Raw genomic sequence first — 16595 nt, forward strand, 5'->3', positions numbered from 1 at the left:
ATATTTCCATCCTGGGGTCAGCAAAAACTCCATAAAAGTCCAAAACTTAGTGAAAAAAAGTTTTCTTTTAACATGATCAAATAAACTAACTTTATATTACTTCCTTTTACTTATAATAGTAATATAATTCAATCAAATATTGTTGTAGGATTTGATTTCTCTTCAGTTCTTCTTTATCCCATCACACAGATTTTCTTCCAAGTTTTAACAGGCCTCTTTTGTAGTTCCAATAAGAAATCCTATTACAAACTATTTTATTGGTTTATAATTTGTATTTTTCTTTTAATTTTTAAAACTTCAGCCAGTTTCTATTGTATATCTAGTAAAACATACTTTTGGATGTCATCTGATCTATACTTTCTATACTTTCTCTGTCTTCATAGATAAAATTTGTTCCACACCTGTCATTCCTTCATTAAGAGCTTTTGGACATAGTGTATCCATAAATGCAGATATCATTACAAACATTACTGACAATGTTTGTTTGTTTGTTTATAAAATTTATAAGCCATCCATCTTACCTCAAGGTAACTCTGGGCAGCTTACAATCATAAAAGATAAAAACTATGTAAACTAAAAACATAAATTAGTTTTATTTATGTTTTAATTTATTTAAATTCACAGCCCAATTAAAAGATGGGGAGGGCGGGAGCAGAATGTGAGGGGAGGTGGGATCTGTTGTTAATCAATCAACCGCTTCCATGATAGCAAGCAAGTAAAAAAAGTGGCGAAGAATGAAGCAAGGCGGGGGTGGTGGAGGACGAAGCAAGGCAGGGGGTGCAGAGTTGCCCCACCCGCAGCCATCCAGAGCACATTTAGGCAATCTCTCATCTTCTCTTTAACCAGGGAAGTTTCAAGGAACTGGTCTACTCACCAGTTAGTTCCTTGGTCTTTGCCATGGTCATCAGCTCTGCTTTTGCAGAGACATCTTCAATTCACCATACCTCCCCTAGAAATCCCTGTGTGGTTCCCTCAAGCCTTGATTCTGAATTAACCCCACAGGCAGCCCCTGCTATTGGATAAGCATCAGAATTTTCAGCAATAGCATTTCCCATTCAGATTCAGAAGGGACTCAAATCTTCCTTGGAACAACAGAGTATGTGTTGACTCCCATATAACTTTCCTATTATCTTCAGTAACATGCTGTTCAGTTTGTTTTGCCAAAAGAGAAGGCAATTCAGGCATGCCGTGAAGGATTTTGATACAGCAAATTTCCTGAAGCTAAGAAGACCTCAGGCTAATTGGTATATAGAAGGGAAAGAACGTAAGCTTTGTGAATATATATTGAATTGGATGCCCCAGAGGAAAGGCAAGCTAGAAATGTGTTTTGCGAATCAAGAAAATAAGCAGATATGATCACTAGGTTAAATCTGTTGTGCAAATCCAGTGATAATGTCCTGGCTAATATTAGATAAAACCCGGAGCTTCCCACTATAAGTCAGTAGCAACAGCAGGAGCTGGCTATCAGATAATATTACCTAAAAGACGTGTGACTTAATTTCTATCATCCCAGGACTAAGCCCCTGTGCCTCCTTATGTACTCACTGCTGATTATTTATTTAGTATACTTGTATCCCTCCCGCATGGTCCCAGCAAAGCCAGCCCATGCTGGAGTCTAGCAAAATTCAATAAAGAATAATGAACATCCAAATAAAACATGTAATATTATGAAACAATACAGTAGTCACAAATCAAAAGCAGTCTAAACTGGCAAAACAAATCATGGCTTCAGCATTATAAGCAAACAAACAAAAAACACATAGCCCCTCCAGGAGAAAGGCTAAGCTGTAAAAATAAGTTATTAATTTGATTTTAAAGCATGCCAAAGAAGAGCACGGCTGAAGAGCACAGATGTCTTCCAGAGTCAGAAGAGGGAACTGGTAGCACACGAGCTGCTCCCAAAAGAGCAGCTGATGTCAGGGCAGCTTTCTTCTTGGGCAGCCTACAGAACTCGGGAACCCACTGGGTCCCCAAAAACCGCACAACTGATCTTGGAAGGGAGAAATACTTCTGTCTAAAGCAGGAAAAGCCCCCTGCCCAAATCTGAGTTTTTGTCTTATTAGATACATGCAGCATCTCTGAGCCTGGATGAATAATATAATTTAGGGAGACATTCATGTCAGGAAAGATGCTGAAAGTTCCTTGTTAAGCAACTTCCTCCTTCTGCATGTTATTCACCCTGCAATCCTGGGAATTGACATCCAGCACATCTGGAGGGCACAGCTTTATGGAAGGATGTTATAGTTGCACTGGTTGAGCAACAGCGTTTAAAGATCATAGATTCACAGCCAAGAAAACATAAGATCCTGAATATGGACATTTATTAATTCAGAAGACAGGAAAAGATTAATTAGAGATCTGTATAAAAGGAAGGCATACAGAGGAGAAAAATAATCATCTACCACCCCTCTCCTCTTTCCCCCTTCCTTCAGAGGTAGAGCAAGGTCAGTTCTAACTTCAGAGAATGATCTGTCTGCAAGAGAAACACTGAGTAGCTTGAGTGTCTGTTTACTTCTTGTGGGATTTGGGGACATCTCTTTTTCTTTCTACACATTCTGCTTTTATGACTGTAGCAAGAAAGGGCGTAGAAAAAGTGACAGCAGTTGTAGATAAACAAATATTGTCATGTCTTCTGCCTATGAAACAAATCTAAAAATCACGTTCCTTTGACTCTGAACAAATTACTCACAATTACTTTTGTTTTTCAGCAATAAGTAGATATTTCAGATTTTTTTTTACCCAGTAACTAAGCCTCAAGCACTACAATGACCAGAATTCCTTGAAGGTGATTTTAGAATCTCAATGTTGCCTTAGCCCAATAAGCTTTTTCGAAAAGTTGTCAATTATTTTAGTACAAATGCAGTCTTAAGAGTGAGAGTCAACTTTAGTGACAGAATTTTTTTTTTTAATTTGATTTATATGCCGCCCTTCTCCGAAGACTCAGGGCGGCTTACAATGCATTAAGCAATAGCCTTCATACTGTTGTATATTTTTATACAAAGTCAGCTTATTGCCCCCACAATCTGGGTCCTCATTTTACCTACCTTAGAAAGGATGGAAGGCTGAGTCAACCTTGAGCCTGGTGAGATTTGAACTTGCAGTAATTGCAGGCAGCTGATGTTAATAACAGTGCTTTTAGTCTGCTGCGCTACCAGGGCTCTTTCTAATTTCTGTTTTTATTGATTGTAGCAATGGATGTAAAAAAAATAGCACTAAAAGCAGTTGTAGCACATACAGAATCTTTTATTCTAAGATGGTGTGAATCTGATCTGATCACTCCGTTATATGTTGCTAACAAATTACAATTGCTCACTATTTCCAGTGTAGAAATCTCTATTTATATTTAGATTGTTACAGAGGCAAGCCATTAATCGGTAGCATGGCATGGAAAGACTCCTGTGTAGGAGTGTGCAAAATGTTTTGTACGCCAAATGGTTTGTACTTGAAATGCTCGGCTTCAAATTCACTGTCAAATTCACTGTGTTCCCAACCATTTGTTCCCAAAAGTGTTTTGAGGTGGAAATGGCCTGAGCCTGAACAGAGATTTCTTTGAGCATGTGACACTTCCAAGAGAATTGAAACAAGCCTTTGTGAACTCAAGGCCACTGTTTCAAACTCCAAAGAGGTTGTTTGAAATTCAAAATGTTTTGCAACTCAGGAGGCCATTGTAGCTTTTGAAGAACTAACAATGCCGGAGCTGGACCATTTTAGCATAATAAATAAAGAAAGGTCTCACTCTGTGTAAAAATGGAAGAGACAAAGGCACTGATTTATGCAGGTTATTCAAGAAAGGGCACCAGAAACATAAACATTGACTGATTTCTGTAATCGCTTTGCTGCTCGTGTGGTGAGTGTGGTACTGTGTACCAGTATAAATATTTTATATCAACTAGTTGGGTGGTATACATGGTAATATACATGGTTCAAATTGTTATTTAGGAATACAAGTCTAGACCTACATCTATCTTACTTCTCTCTACCACACTCGACTCCCCCCACCCACTTTAGCACTCCTGCTCTCTCTGTAGGGCAGGGATGCTGCATGATAACGTTGCTACACCACTGGCAGCTTAACACCAGGTGTGAAAGCTGGGGCATCTTCTCCCTGTGGCCTTCATTTCATAGCATTGAGTACTGGCAACTGGCTTTTCTAATTGTCTGGCTGAAAAATACAATCTTTTTTTTTCTGCATCAGTGTCAGGTTTTTGTTTTTTACAAAGCCTTGCTTAATTTGAAGGCCTCCAGTTCTGATGGACTGTGACTTCCATCATTTGCAGACAATGTGACCAATGCCATTTGCTGCCTAGGATGATGAGAGCATATAGTCCAACAAAACTAGAGATCAACAAGCTTAAGAAAAGCTGGTTTATGCCAAGGTTTATTTTTCAGGTAGAAAGATAAAGCAGTTCACCATCAGCTTCCAATTGATCTATGCACAAAGAATCAAATATTGGTGCTTCCATCATTCATCCTATTATTAGAGCTCCATTTTTTCTTCCATGTCAATGCACTATTGCTATTACAACCCTTGCAGTTCCTCCATGCATTAGTACACTCTCGATGGACCTGTAGCTGCCATTCATTCTCCCTGCGGAAATCCTCTTTTGATTGTATTTTTAACCTTTTTAACTTTTAAACTTTTAATTCTGGAAGAATGTGACCCTCCCAGCAAAAGGTCTTGTTGGAATACAGTTGGCATTGTTATTAGTAGTAGCAATAGTAATAATAATTAAATGCTTTAGATACTAGTCACCTAATAATTAAAGGGAAATGGTCAAATATTGGAACATACTGCAGTCTGAGGAAAAGGCAAGACCTAAAGAAAAGAAGTGAATGGTAACAATCAAAGAATCCTGCAAAAAAGATATTATTGACACTTTTGCAAAGAGAGACATGTTCCTGGGAGCCTTTGGAAATAGGCAGCATACAGATAAAGGAAATAAATACATTAGTACCAAGAGAAGAGAATATATGTAGCTCAGAGTTGAACATCAGTGCACTACTTATGTTACCTAGTTTGGTAATGAACCATCTGCAGGAAAACAATCAAGCTCATAGAGCACTGAGGACCCCACAAATACATTCATTCCTAAGAAAGAAGGCCATGGGCATGAAAGACAAATAGGAGAAATTAGTTATGGTCTAGGCAGGAGAAAAATATCTGTAGAGCAGAAATAATCAGAAGGTGATGTGTATTAAGAGGAAAAAAATAAGGACTGGCAGTTTGAAGAGATTTTAAAAGAAATAGTAATAACTAATAGATCCAATAAGACAAGTAGATAAAGAAACAATATTCAATATGAGGGTTATAAAACAAGGAACAATAAATAACCTCTAATAAGGGGAGGATCCCATGTGCAGAAATAGAAGAACAAAAGTAGAAACAGTCAAGATCAGGGCTGTCAAACTCAAGGCCCGGGGGCCAGATCCAGCCCGTGGGATACTTAGATCTGGCCCACGGGGCCGCCCTGGAAACAGCAAAGGACCAGCCTGTGGTGCTCTGCCAGTGAAAACAGAGCTCGGGAGAGCTTTGTGTGGCCCTCCTGAGCTCCATTTTTGCTGGCAGAGGGTTGCAGGAGGCCGTCCCAGCTGAAAACAGAGCTCGGGAGCCCATTTCCCTGGCAGAGCGCTTGGGCCACCAAAGGAGCCCCCAACATGAGTGATGTGACGGCCACACCCACCATGGCCACGCCCACCCCAGCCCTCCAAGGTCAAACACAACCCTGATGCGGCCTGAATGAAATCGAGTTTGACACCTTTGGTCAAGAGTAAGTTAAACCAGGCAGAGCAAAAAAGATTAATTTCAGAGAGTAATGTAGAAGAAAATAGAGAAGAACTAACAGAGCTAAGATAATGTCTTGATGAATTCCAGATAATTGAGGTTTGGCCAAGAAAATGTCTCTGACAATCAGCAGTTACTCTAAAAGCCTGCTGGCGGGCCTAAGAATTTCAGTCCAGCCTATGGCAACTCTAAAGCAACAAGATACTACAAGTGAAAGTTCAACTCTTGAATTATTTCCCAAAAGCAGAGGGATAACAATCAAACTTTGTGAACATTATCAGAAGTGGCCAATATAAACAAAGTATATCTTACTATTGTACAAAGCACATTATACAATAAAAAAGAACTAGTTTCATGGATTTTAAAGCAATTTGATGCAGGAACAGGATATTCAAGCTCTTTATTTTTGAAGTTTCATCAATTATTAATAAACCTTTCTCAACTTCTTATGAAGACCAGTTTCTTGATACACGTTACATAACCAGCAAGAGAAAATCCTAAACAACGATTGAAATGAGTAACAACACCCCCGCTACACACACACACACACACAAATTAACTCTTGGAAAGTCAACCTGCATTCACAATTCTACAATCCCTAAAAGATATGTATGAAACCCAAATGATAGAAAGTTCCTTCATACTCTGGATTTCATATATATCTTTTAGTTTCTTTTTTTTAATTGATTGATTGCATGATTAATCTAGTTCCATAAAAGGGGAGAGGAAGGGTTAAAATCACTATCCACACATTTCTGAACCACATGAAGAGGATGTTATAGTGGTTTTTTTAAAAAAAATCAAATTATTTTCACCTTTTTATTTGCAATAAGGACGCTAACAGATATGATTGCTAAACTTGCCCAAAGTAATAGAGTCTAAAAACTGGAAGGCTGACCCTGGAATGCCAAATAGAGAGCTCTGCATGTTTCACGCCATTGCTGTTGGCAAAATTATTGGCAGTTTCCTTCTCTTTTCACAGCTGCAGGAACAGTGGATCACAAACAATTAAAATTTTGGTTTAACAATTATTTGGTATGAGAAACTTGATAATATAGGAATTACATTGTTTCTCCTTGTATGAAAAACAATTCGTGTATTTAATTTAGAGTATTTGGTTTCCAACAGGGGCTAACAGGATCTCTCTTTTTTTCTGTTTCACATATTATAATTGTCTTCCTTTCCCTCTTCTTTTCTGTTCCTTTCCCTTCCTAACACACTGTCACCCACTCAGGTTTTCCTAGATTTGTTAAATGGAAGTAGTCTATCCAGGGGAGGGTTCTACTTACCTCCGCTACCAGTCGCAACGGGAGCGCTAGCACTCATGCAAGCGCAGATTGTCCATGATGACGTCTGGCTGGGGGGGCGGAGCCTCCCGCCGCTGTTACTACCGGTTCGCAAGAACCGGACCGAACCGGGAGCAACCCACCACTGAGTCTATCACACCTTTACTTGCCTTCTGCTAGAACACTATTTTTCAAATTTGGCAACTTTAAGATGTGTGGACTTCAACTCCCAGAATTCTCCAGACAGCTGAAGTCCACACATCACAAAAGTTGCCAGGTTTGAAGAAACATCCCTTGAGAAGGTCTCTGATGGCAGAACTGGGACAGGTAGCACCCCAAGGGCTCCAAGACTGACCCTCTCCAATCTGAAGAGGTTTGCAGCTTCTGGCAAACCACTCGGCAGCACATACTGTTCTTTAATGTCTGAGTTTCAGTTTCTTTCTGAAAGAAAGCAGTTTTAACTACCAAACTAAAGATTTCCCATTACTGTCTGCTACATTTCAATATTGGCATTTAAATTATTGCACTGACATTCAAGGCTATGACCAGACTTATCGATGCCTTTTTTGTGATTTCTTTTTTCCAGCTGTTTGTGGTCATTTCTCTTAACGTAAGAGCAAGAGTGGCTGAGGTCAATAATCACTATTCTAACAATCTTAATTTGAATCTCTTGGTAATTATTATATAAGCCAAATGATACTCCCACCACTTTCAAAATTATTCATTCTTAAAAAAGTCATAAATGTCTTAAATTACTGCTGCCTGTCTGATGTGCTTTTAAATTAAGTTACTGCACTGAATCAGAATTACTTCACAAGACTTCATAATTTGCTAAGACAAAGTTGCTTATGCTGAAAACTTGGGAGATTTAAGTCTTCTCTTTGGTGTGCTTCTATGACATTTTTGAGCTGAAATGAGTGCTCTGGCCTGAGATAAGACTTCATAAACTTGGCAATACTGCACTCTTTACCATAAAAGAACCTGAATGACCTAACTCCTGAATGAAATCAATCAATACATTGATAAATAATAAATAAAACTAATATGATGGGGAAATGGTTCCATCACATGATTTAAATCCATGTCGGTTGCCATCTCTCAGAACTCACTGAATTTTCTTCCCAAGATGAAACAAATAGAAAAACCAGATAGTTTTTGTGATGACTTCACACACAGTCTGTTGGGATGGTCTTGGGAGAACAGGAGGTTGTCATGCAAAAAGTGCAATCCATAGAAACAAAGAGGGCTTGACTTGCAAGGTTGATGTTAGTCCCATGAGATACAGGTAATTCTCAAGTTACAAATTTAATGAAGCCTGCCCCATTACAGTAGTGATTCCTAACGGTCATAAGATGACATTTTTTGCAATGGTGATTAAGTGATCACTACACTCATAGCTACGAACACCATGATCATGAGTGCAGACACCACTGTTGTTCAATGAACCCATAGTTTGCTATGGTGCTGTTTTGTCAAAAAACCGAAGTAACAGCCAGTTTTCAGCGAAACCATCATAAAACGCAGTCAAATGACCATGGGATACTGCAAACAGCCATCAATGCACCCAGAGTGCAGACTCATGACCATGAACTGACCATCGGAACTTTGAATCCGGGTCATAAGTCCCCTTTTCAGATAGATCATAAGTTGAGGACTATCTGTAGTCCAGGTAAGAAGTACAATCAAGATTATTAGTTCTATCCTTATAGTAAGGTTACATTAACAAGTCTTGCAAACCTGAAAGTATCTTTTCTCTTCTTTATTTTTACTCTCTGGGAAACTAGGGAAGGTCCCTTCTGAGACACTTCCCACTCCCCTTTTGTTTTCATGGTCTGAAATACTTTTGGCATGGTAGTTGGTCTAGGTTGAGAGTCTTCCTCCTGTCTCCCAGGGTCATTACACATGGTTGGAGAAATAAAAAATGAAATGACCCATACTGTATGCATTATTTCCATATATACAAATGAGCTGAATCAAATATGTTCATGCTGATTTCTATACTATCTCGAGCTTTGTGAATACTTCCTGAAAAAGAGGCTCACAAGGATGAATAAGGCAGAGATGTTGATAAACTAAGCATTAACTCTGCACTTTCTTAATTTGACGCTAATTAGAAGTTTCTGAGATACACAAAGTTTCTTTTCCATGTTGGGACAAATTATTAATGGTCTGTTGCTTCATCTGTCTGCAGTGTAAATGGAGATGTCCGTTTCTTTGATCCAAGAATGCCAGAATCAGTAAAGGTCCTCCAGATAGTCAAAGGATTAACAGCTTTGGACATTCACCCCCAAGCCAATTTATTTGCATGGTAAGATCTAAAGGTTTTCAGTCAAGCAGCTTTTTGTTCCTCCAGAAATCAAACGAAATAATTATCTTATTCTTAAAGACACTTCAATTTCTTTTCCTTAATTAAGCATATCGTATCTGAATTGCAAATTTCTGGACAATCAGTAGATGGCAGCTTTTTATGAGTTTTATGTATCTCTTTGTTACCATCTAATAATCATCTCCTTTTTGCAGCCCATAATATTTGTTTATTTTTGATATAAATAATATATCTTATTTCCTTTGCTTCGTGAAGCTGTGTTTTATCTCTTAAAATTTTCCTTAAATTCAGCAACTTGGCTTTTGTTCATCGTGGTTCAACTCACTGAAGAAGCATTTTCTTTATTGAGAATAGCCAACGTCCTATATTCAATTTCATCAGCTTGCTTGCTACTTGAGTTATCAAATCAGACCATCCCGAAGTTGCACGTTCTATTCCTACACCTGTGACCTTTGTTGAGCAACTCCATCTTTTGCTCCAAGATTGTTTTTGGAAGAGGTTATGTTGAAAATTCAAAGAGTTGTGTTTTTTTTTTCACTTGGCTGGTATGAGATGTCTTGGAACCCATGGTAGATTAACAGAGTAGAAAAAGTCTGCTCTTAAGTCTTAACTACTGGAAGATTAATATTCTTCTGTTTTACTTTGCAGCGGTTCTATGAATCAGTTCACTGCTATCTACAATGGGCATGGTGAGCTGATCAACAATATCAAGTATTATGATGGATTCATGGGCCAGAGAGTAGGTGCTATCAGCTGCCTAGCCTTTCATCCACACTGGGTCAGTCTCCTTTCTCTGATGTAGAACTTCTCTTCTAGAATTGAATAGGTTTTTAAAAGCAGGATTGGTAAAGGTATCCAGAGGGCACACCATTAATTACAGTTTTATAATTTATAAATGGCATTACAGTTATTATTTTAGTTTTAAATTCCTTGCGATGTGCTTTTACTGTATTGTAAGCTGTCCCAGGAAAACTTGGTTCTGGAAAGCAGCACAGAATATTAAAATAAGTATACATATACTGCACTAACAATTCATTTCACAAAATTCAAATGCTATTCCTATTCCTAGATCAGATTTCTCAAATGTTATTGAATGAGAAAACTCACATGTGTTTAACATGTGAGAATATTTATGAGCAACTTTGTACATTTTTAAAAAAATGAAAGTAAAATCCAGTCCACAATAATGAAGCAATATTGAGCTTGTCAATATTCCTGGTCTTTCAGTCAACCTGGTGCCCATTTTATTTAGTGAGGTGGAAGAAGTTTGAGCATACACCCAGAGGAGGCTTTCTGTATATTAGATGACTTCATGGCTTTATTGTACATCTGTTTGTTTTTAATATGCCACCTTTTCCTCAAACTCTGCAGAAGTTGCTAGCAATTTTCTTGCCTCACTTCAGAAAAACAGCTTGCTGTTTCCCTGCTTTCTGAATCTCCCTGCGTTGAACTGTAGGCATGAGATTCACCCTCCATTCACACTGAGACAGAGAAGGAGGGATTGCCTCCGCAGTGGTATCAGATAAACCCGGTGAAACAAAAAATGCCTTTGATCCTAAAGCCAATCAATCTCTCCCCCTTTGTGGGAGGAGGAAAGTTAGTGCTAAGCACGAATTTTGGCTGCCAACTAAGGCCAATCAGAATTAATACGTCCCTTCTTCTCTTTGTGTATATAATGTACTTTTTTTTTTTCTCTTTCTTTATCCACAGCCTCATCTGGCAGTTGGAAGCAATGATTACTACATCTCTGTGTACTCAGTAGAGAAACGAATCAGATAACAGCGTATGATTGCTTTGTCAGGGCTGGACATCTTCTGGCAGGCAAAACCATGCCTCACTTATGATGTACATAGTGAAAATATGACTTGAATGTTAGTGTTGGCTGCTGCTGCTGCTGCTGCTGCTGCTGTGCAACCCCGTGACTTGAACATTTTTTTTTTCTTCCTGACTTAGCTACTGATGATTCTGCATCAGAGGGGAGGGAGAGAAGCGTGGTCTTCTTCATAGTTGGAACTTCCAGGAACTGTTGGAAAAGGAGAATTTAAATTTTCAGCAAGTTCCACCGCCCGCACCACTACCACTACTAATGGCTGCTTCTCTGGTTGTTTAAACTTCTTCTCGGAAGAGGGATGGGGTTTTCCTCTAAATCAGGAACGAATTCAGAACATGCTCTACTGTTCCACATGTTCTTCCTAGAAAGTCTGTGGCTGCTACCTGTTTTTGTGCCAAGTGCTGCCCTGGCAGTTGCATGCTAGCAGGTTGCCTGATTTGGATAGTCCATGCGTATCTTTCCACTCTGTATGCCACTGGCCACCTCTGTCATTCATTGTCCTGCCGGAAACAAGAGGAAAAAAAAATTAAGGAGAATCTTAAGGGAGAGAAAGAGAGAGAGAGAAAGTTAATGCTGCAGATAATAGAGTTGGCTGCCACTGTGGAAGGGAAAACAGGAAAGTACCCCAGTTTCTGTGATGTTCGTTGGAAAACAGGCATAACATCTGAGTAGCTACATGAAAAAGCATTACAGGGCAAGAGACCTTCCCCCTTTATGCCCTCGCCATCCTTAAGCAGTGACCCTCTGCTCCTCTTACTCATTGTAGAACCCCTTAAGCACAAGAAATGGCCTGCTACCTCTGCATAGACAATAAAAATTTCACTTATTGTACCACTGCCTTAAATCCACCCTCCCTCCCCAATTCTGTTTTACAGAAGTGCTATTGATCATCTTATTAATGGATGCAGGTACTTGCAGCAGGCTTAAGGCCAGTGCCCACATAGAAGTCCTTCCTCTGCTTCAGACACTTGCACAGTGGCAAGCTGTGTACATGCCCAGGACTTTTATATTCGCAGGGGCACGTGATCACTGCAAAGAACGGTTGATTTTCCCTACTACGGAGACCACGATCTGGCCAAACCTAAGAGAAATAATCTCATGTAGGAAACAGCCTCAATAGCTTAAGATCAGAAGGCCTTCCTTGAAGTGTGTGAATTGTGCCTGAATTGTGTTAATTCTTCTGGCATTGGCTCCAAGGGCAGATGTCCACAAAGCTGTGGAGAAGCGTGAAAGTGAAGTCTCACAACCATGAAGAGCAGGGAGCCATCCTCTTCATCTTCTCTATGATGGAACTGAGCATTGTCTTGCTTGCAAAATCCACCTCCCGGTTCTCATTATGAAGCCTGCTTTGTGCGTAGTTTGCTAGCTGAGAACCATTGCCCAAGCTGCAAAATTAGTGATGGAAATAAATAAGTGTGATTTTATATACCAGTTTGCTGATTCGAGTGTCAGCTCTGCTGGAAGATTTAATCTTTGTCCCCTCCCCATCCCCCAATTGCTATGCCTGTCCCTCCCCAAGTGGCATTTAACTCAGGGAAGATTAAATAGTTGATTGTGCTCCTAAGCATCAAGCCAGAGTCTGGGATCCATTTATAACTGACTTAACCTACACAATTAAATGAGGATATGATTATTATTTTTTGTAACCTATATCCAATGTGTTTATTTCAAGAACAAGATTCCTCGTGCTTCCTCTCAGCTTGCATAGCCCGAAGTAAGGCTATGGTAGTCTTTCTTTCAAATGCCATCGTTTTTGAAAGGAAGAGCTGTGCTTTTTTTTTTTTTTTTTTTTTTTTTTGCAAAGATCTGAGATGGTGATCCAATCATGAAGTTTAACCAAAACTCCAGAAAGCTTACACAGTTCACTTCTCTATTTATTTTCAGGAAAATGAAAAGGAATAATAAACCACCAGACTATTGTAATGTAAGAGTAAAACAATTAATGAAATAAATGTTAATAAAATGTAAATGCCAGAAGAAGCCCTTGGTTGTTAGAGTTAACTGTTGTTTTGATGCCATGAAAGAAACCTGGGGAATGGATGGGGAGGGAGAGGAGGAGACAGTTTCAAGATGGTAGCTCTCCTTTCTTGGGCAGAAGAAGAGAAGGTAAGCACTGCTGCTTGGATACTCTGCCTCGGCTGCCTTAACTTTTCTGCAAGAGCTACAGCTATTCTTTGATTTTCAAAGTGAGTGGGCAGAAATTGTGTCTATGTATGTGAATGTGTATGTGTGTATCAGCCTGGAAAATCACCTGGCTCCTGTTTGCCTGTGATCTACAGCTCACTCTAGAGAAGAAACTGCAAACAGAAAAAGAAATGAGTATATGTGAAGCCAATAACTCCCAATCTCTGCGTGCCTTGACATATGTGGTACTTGCGACAATATATCAACCTTTCAGGTGTGGTGAAAACTAAAATTGGGTTTTTGGGCAAGTGTGATATTCAGAAGAAATAAGACTTACAATTTAGTTTTTGTTGCTTCTGGAAATGACAAAATTGAGTTTCTTACCTTTTCCGTTGTTAAAAAGAAATCTAAACATTGGCCCAAATTAAAACATGTCAATTTGGGGGGGGGGAATCTAACCTAGTTTAATTTCAGATAGTGCTACCAACTAGATATGCTTCTTGATCTTGTATGCAGCCCTCCAGATGACAGAAGGTTTCCTCTTTTTTTACATTTTTTAGTAATATATTGCATTTAGTAATGTGTTGGCTCTAAATATGATTTGCATTCTGCCCCCTCCATCTTCACAAGAAGATGTAACATCAATACCTGGGAATATCCTGGAAAAGATAATCAAAAAACATCTGTGAACAACTAGAAGCAAATAAAGTTATATCTAGTAGCCAGCACAAGTTTGTTAAAAACAGATCATGTCAAACTAATCTTATTTTATTCTTTGATAAAGTAACTAAATTAGTAGGCCAGCGAAATGCTGTGGACATAGTATACTTAGATTTCAGTAAGACATTTGACAAAGTAGACCACAACCTACTTCTTGGTAAGCTAGAAAAATGTGGAATAGACAACATCACCACCAGATGGATTTGTAGCTGGCTGATAAACTGCACTCAACGAGTAGTCCTTAATGGTACTACATCCACATGGAGGGAAGTAAGCAGTGGGGTATCACAAGGCTCCGTCTTAGGCCCAGTACTCTTCAATATCTTCATAAATGACTTAGATGAGGGAATAGAAGGGGAACTCATCAAATTTGCAGATGACACTAAACTGGCAGGAATAGCCAAAACCAGTGGTGGGATTCTACCGGTTCTACCCGGTTTGGGCGAACTGGTGGCAGGAGGCTCTGCCCGCCCACCCAGACATCATCACGGACGCTCTGGGCATGCACAGAAGGCTCTGTGCATGCAGAGAGATGATGCACGCGCAAACATTTGCGAATCAGTAGCGAAGGTAAGTGAATACCACTACTGGCCAACACCGCAGAAGACAAGCTCAAGATCCAAAAAGATCTTGACAAACTTGAACAACGGGCCCCCATCCAACAAAATGAATTTGTATAAGTACAAATTAAGAGAGATCTGGCTCAAAAACAGTAACTGTGAGAGGGACCTTGGAGTCCTAGTGGACGATCACTTGTATATGAACCAGCAATGTGCAGCAGCAGCCAAAAAAGCTAATACAATCCTGGGTTGCATAAAGAGGCATAGAATCAAGAACACATGAAATATTAGTACCACTTTATAAAACCCTAGTAAGACCACACCTGGAATACTGCAATCAATTTTGGTCACAATACTACAAAAAAAAATTTTGAGACTTTGGAAAAAGTTCAGAGAAGAACAACTAAGATGATCAAAGGCCTGGAGACTAAAATATTAAGAACGGCTGCAGGATCTGTGTTTGGCTAGTCTAAAGAAAATAATTAAGGGTGACATGATAGCAGTATTCAAATATTTGAGGGGCTACCACAAAGAAAAGGGGGTCAAATTATTCTCTAAAGCCTCAGAGGGCAGGAGAGAAGCAACCTGGAATTAAGGAGAAACTTCCTAACAGTGAATCCAATTAACCAGTGGAACAACTTGCCTTCAGAAATGGTGGGGGCTCCATCACTGGAGGTTTTTAAGAAGAGACTAGACAGTCATCCGAAATGGTATAGGTTCTCCTACTTCAGCAGGGACTGGACTAGAAGACCTCCAAGGTCCCTTCCAGCTCCTATTCTCTACTCTACTCTAAACTACTCTAAGCTACAGGTACAATCAAGCCTTTGATCACATTTTGTGATGAATATAAACTAGTATTTGTAATGCTAATTAAAAGTGTGATGCAGGTAGTCTTGTGTCACATTCAAAAAATTGAAGAGACTAGTTTAAGCACTATTTTGTGTATCGTACTTCATTGTGTAAAGCCCAAGCTCTACTTTTTCTAACATAAAGGACAACACCAGACATTCTTGTTCTCATGTTCATGTAGAAATTAAGAGGATTGTAAGAATCGGTTTACAAACTTTCACAACTTGATGCACTGGAGATGTGTGGGATTGTAATTACAATTATCTGCAGCCAGCAAAGTGTGTTGGGAGACAGATTTTGTAGTCCAACAAAAAGACATTGGGTGAATAATTAGCTGGAGCATGAGCTGTTTGGCCATAAGCTCCTTAGATAGGCCTTTAAATGCTGTTTTTAAATGTCTCCCCCTTTCTTTAGTACAGTAAGAGTAATACTGATCAATATTAATAGGATTGATATAAAGATTGCAGAGACCATCAAAGTGCTTTGAAATCTCTAAAACCAACATACAAATTAGGGCACATTTTTCTCCTCGAGATAGGGTGCATTGTTATCTCTCCCATTTTATCTTTCTAACAACTATGTTAGAACATAGGATATTGGCTGGCCCCAAATCACTCAGAAACATTGACTAAGTGGGCTTGAGCTTGAAGCTGACTAGCAGCTTTCTAAAATACTGTCGGGCGAAACATGCTGTGCTTGGATCATTCTGTGTTCAGAACAGCCAGATCTGTGCAAGGACTGTGGCGTACACCATTTCTGTCTGAACGTGCAGAACACCTGCATTTTGAACATCCAGGAAAAATAAGGAAAAGACAAAGCCACCTGTGAGGAAAGAAGCTGGTGGAAAAATTCGGGGAAGAGAGGCAGCAGCGTAAGCCAATTGGATACACCATGTTTGAATTCAACTCTAACCATGATTAAGGCAAGGAAGATATTGCCAAGATTGATGAGCAGACACGCAGGGGGTCAAAGTGGAAGAGAAGGGCCCAGGTCACACCAACCTTGCTGTACTTGCCCTATAAGAACCTCCAGAATCTGTCTTAGCTAAAATGTGCAACCATTGAGCTGTTGCAGAATTCAATTAACTATGTCCTGCATAGCGTTGTTCTGACCCAGC

General features: G+C 39.4%; 1 protein-coding gene across 2 annotated transcripts in view; it reads left to right on the forward strand.

The window, feature by feature from the left end:
- RPTOR (regulatory associated protein of MTOR complex 1) overlaps positions 1–13203 on the forward strand; it is a 423325-nt gene extending 410122 nt beyond the window's left edge. For both annotated transcript variants that reach the window (XM_070937688.1, XM_070937689.1), the window contains 3 exons: positions 9260–9376; positions 10043–10172; positions 11105–13203. In XM_070937688.1, coding sequence (XP_070793789.1) covers positions 9260–9376; positions 10043–10172; positions 11105–11173 — 316 coding nt within the window. In that variant the 3' untranslated portion in view covers positions 11174–13203. The remainder of the gene's footprint in view (positions 1–9259; positions 9377–10042; positions 10173–11104) is intronic.
- The last annotated feature ends 3392 nt before the right edge of the window (positions 13204–16595 follow it).

Source organism: Pituophis catenifer, unplaced genomic scaffold (assembly GCF_029215685.1).
Source record: "Pituophis catenifer annectens isolate HBS135680 unplaced genomic scaffold, rPitCat1.0.hap2 SCAF_2, whole genome shotgun sequence".
Taxonomy (NCBI): Eukaryota; Metazoa; Chordata; class Lepidosauria; order Squamata; family Colubridae; genus Pituophis; species Pituophis catenifer.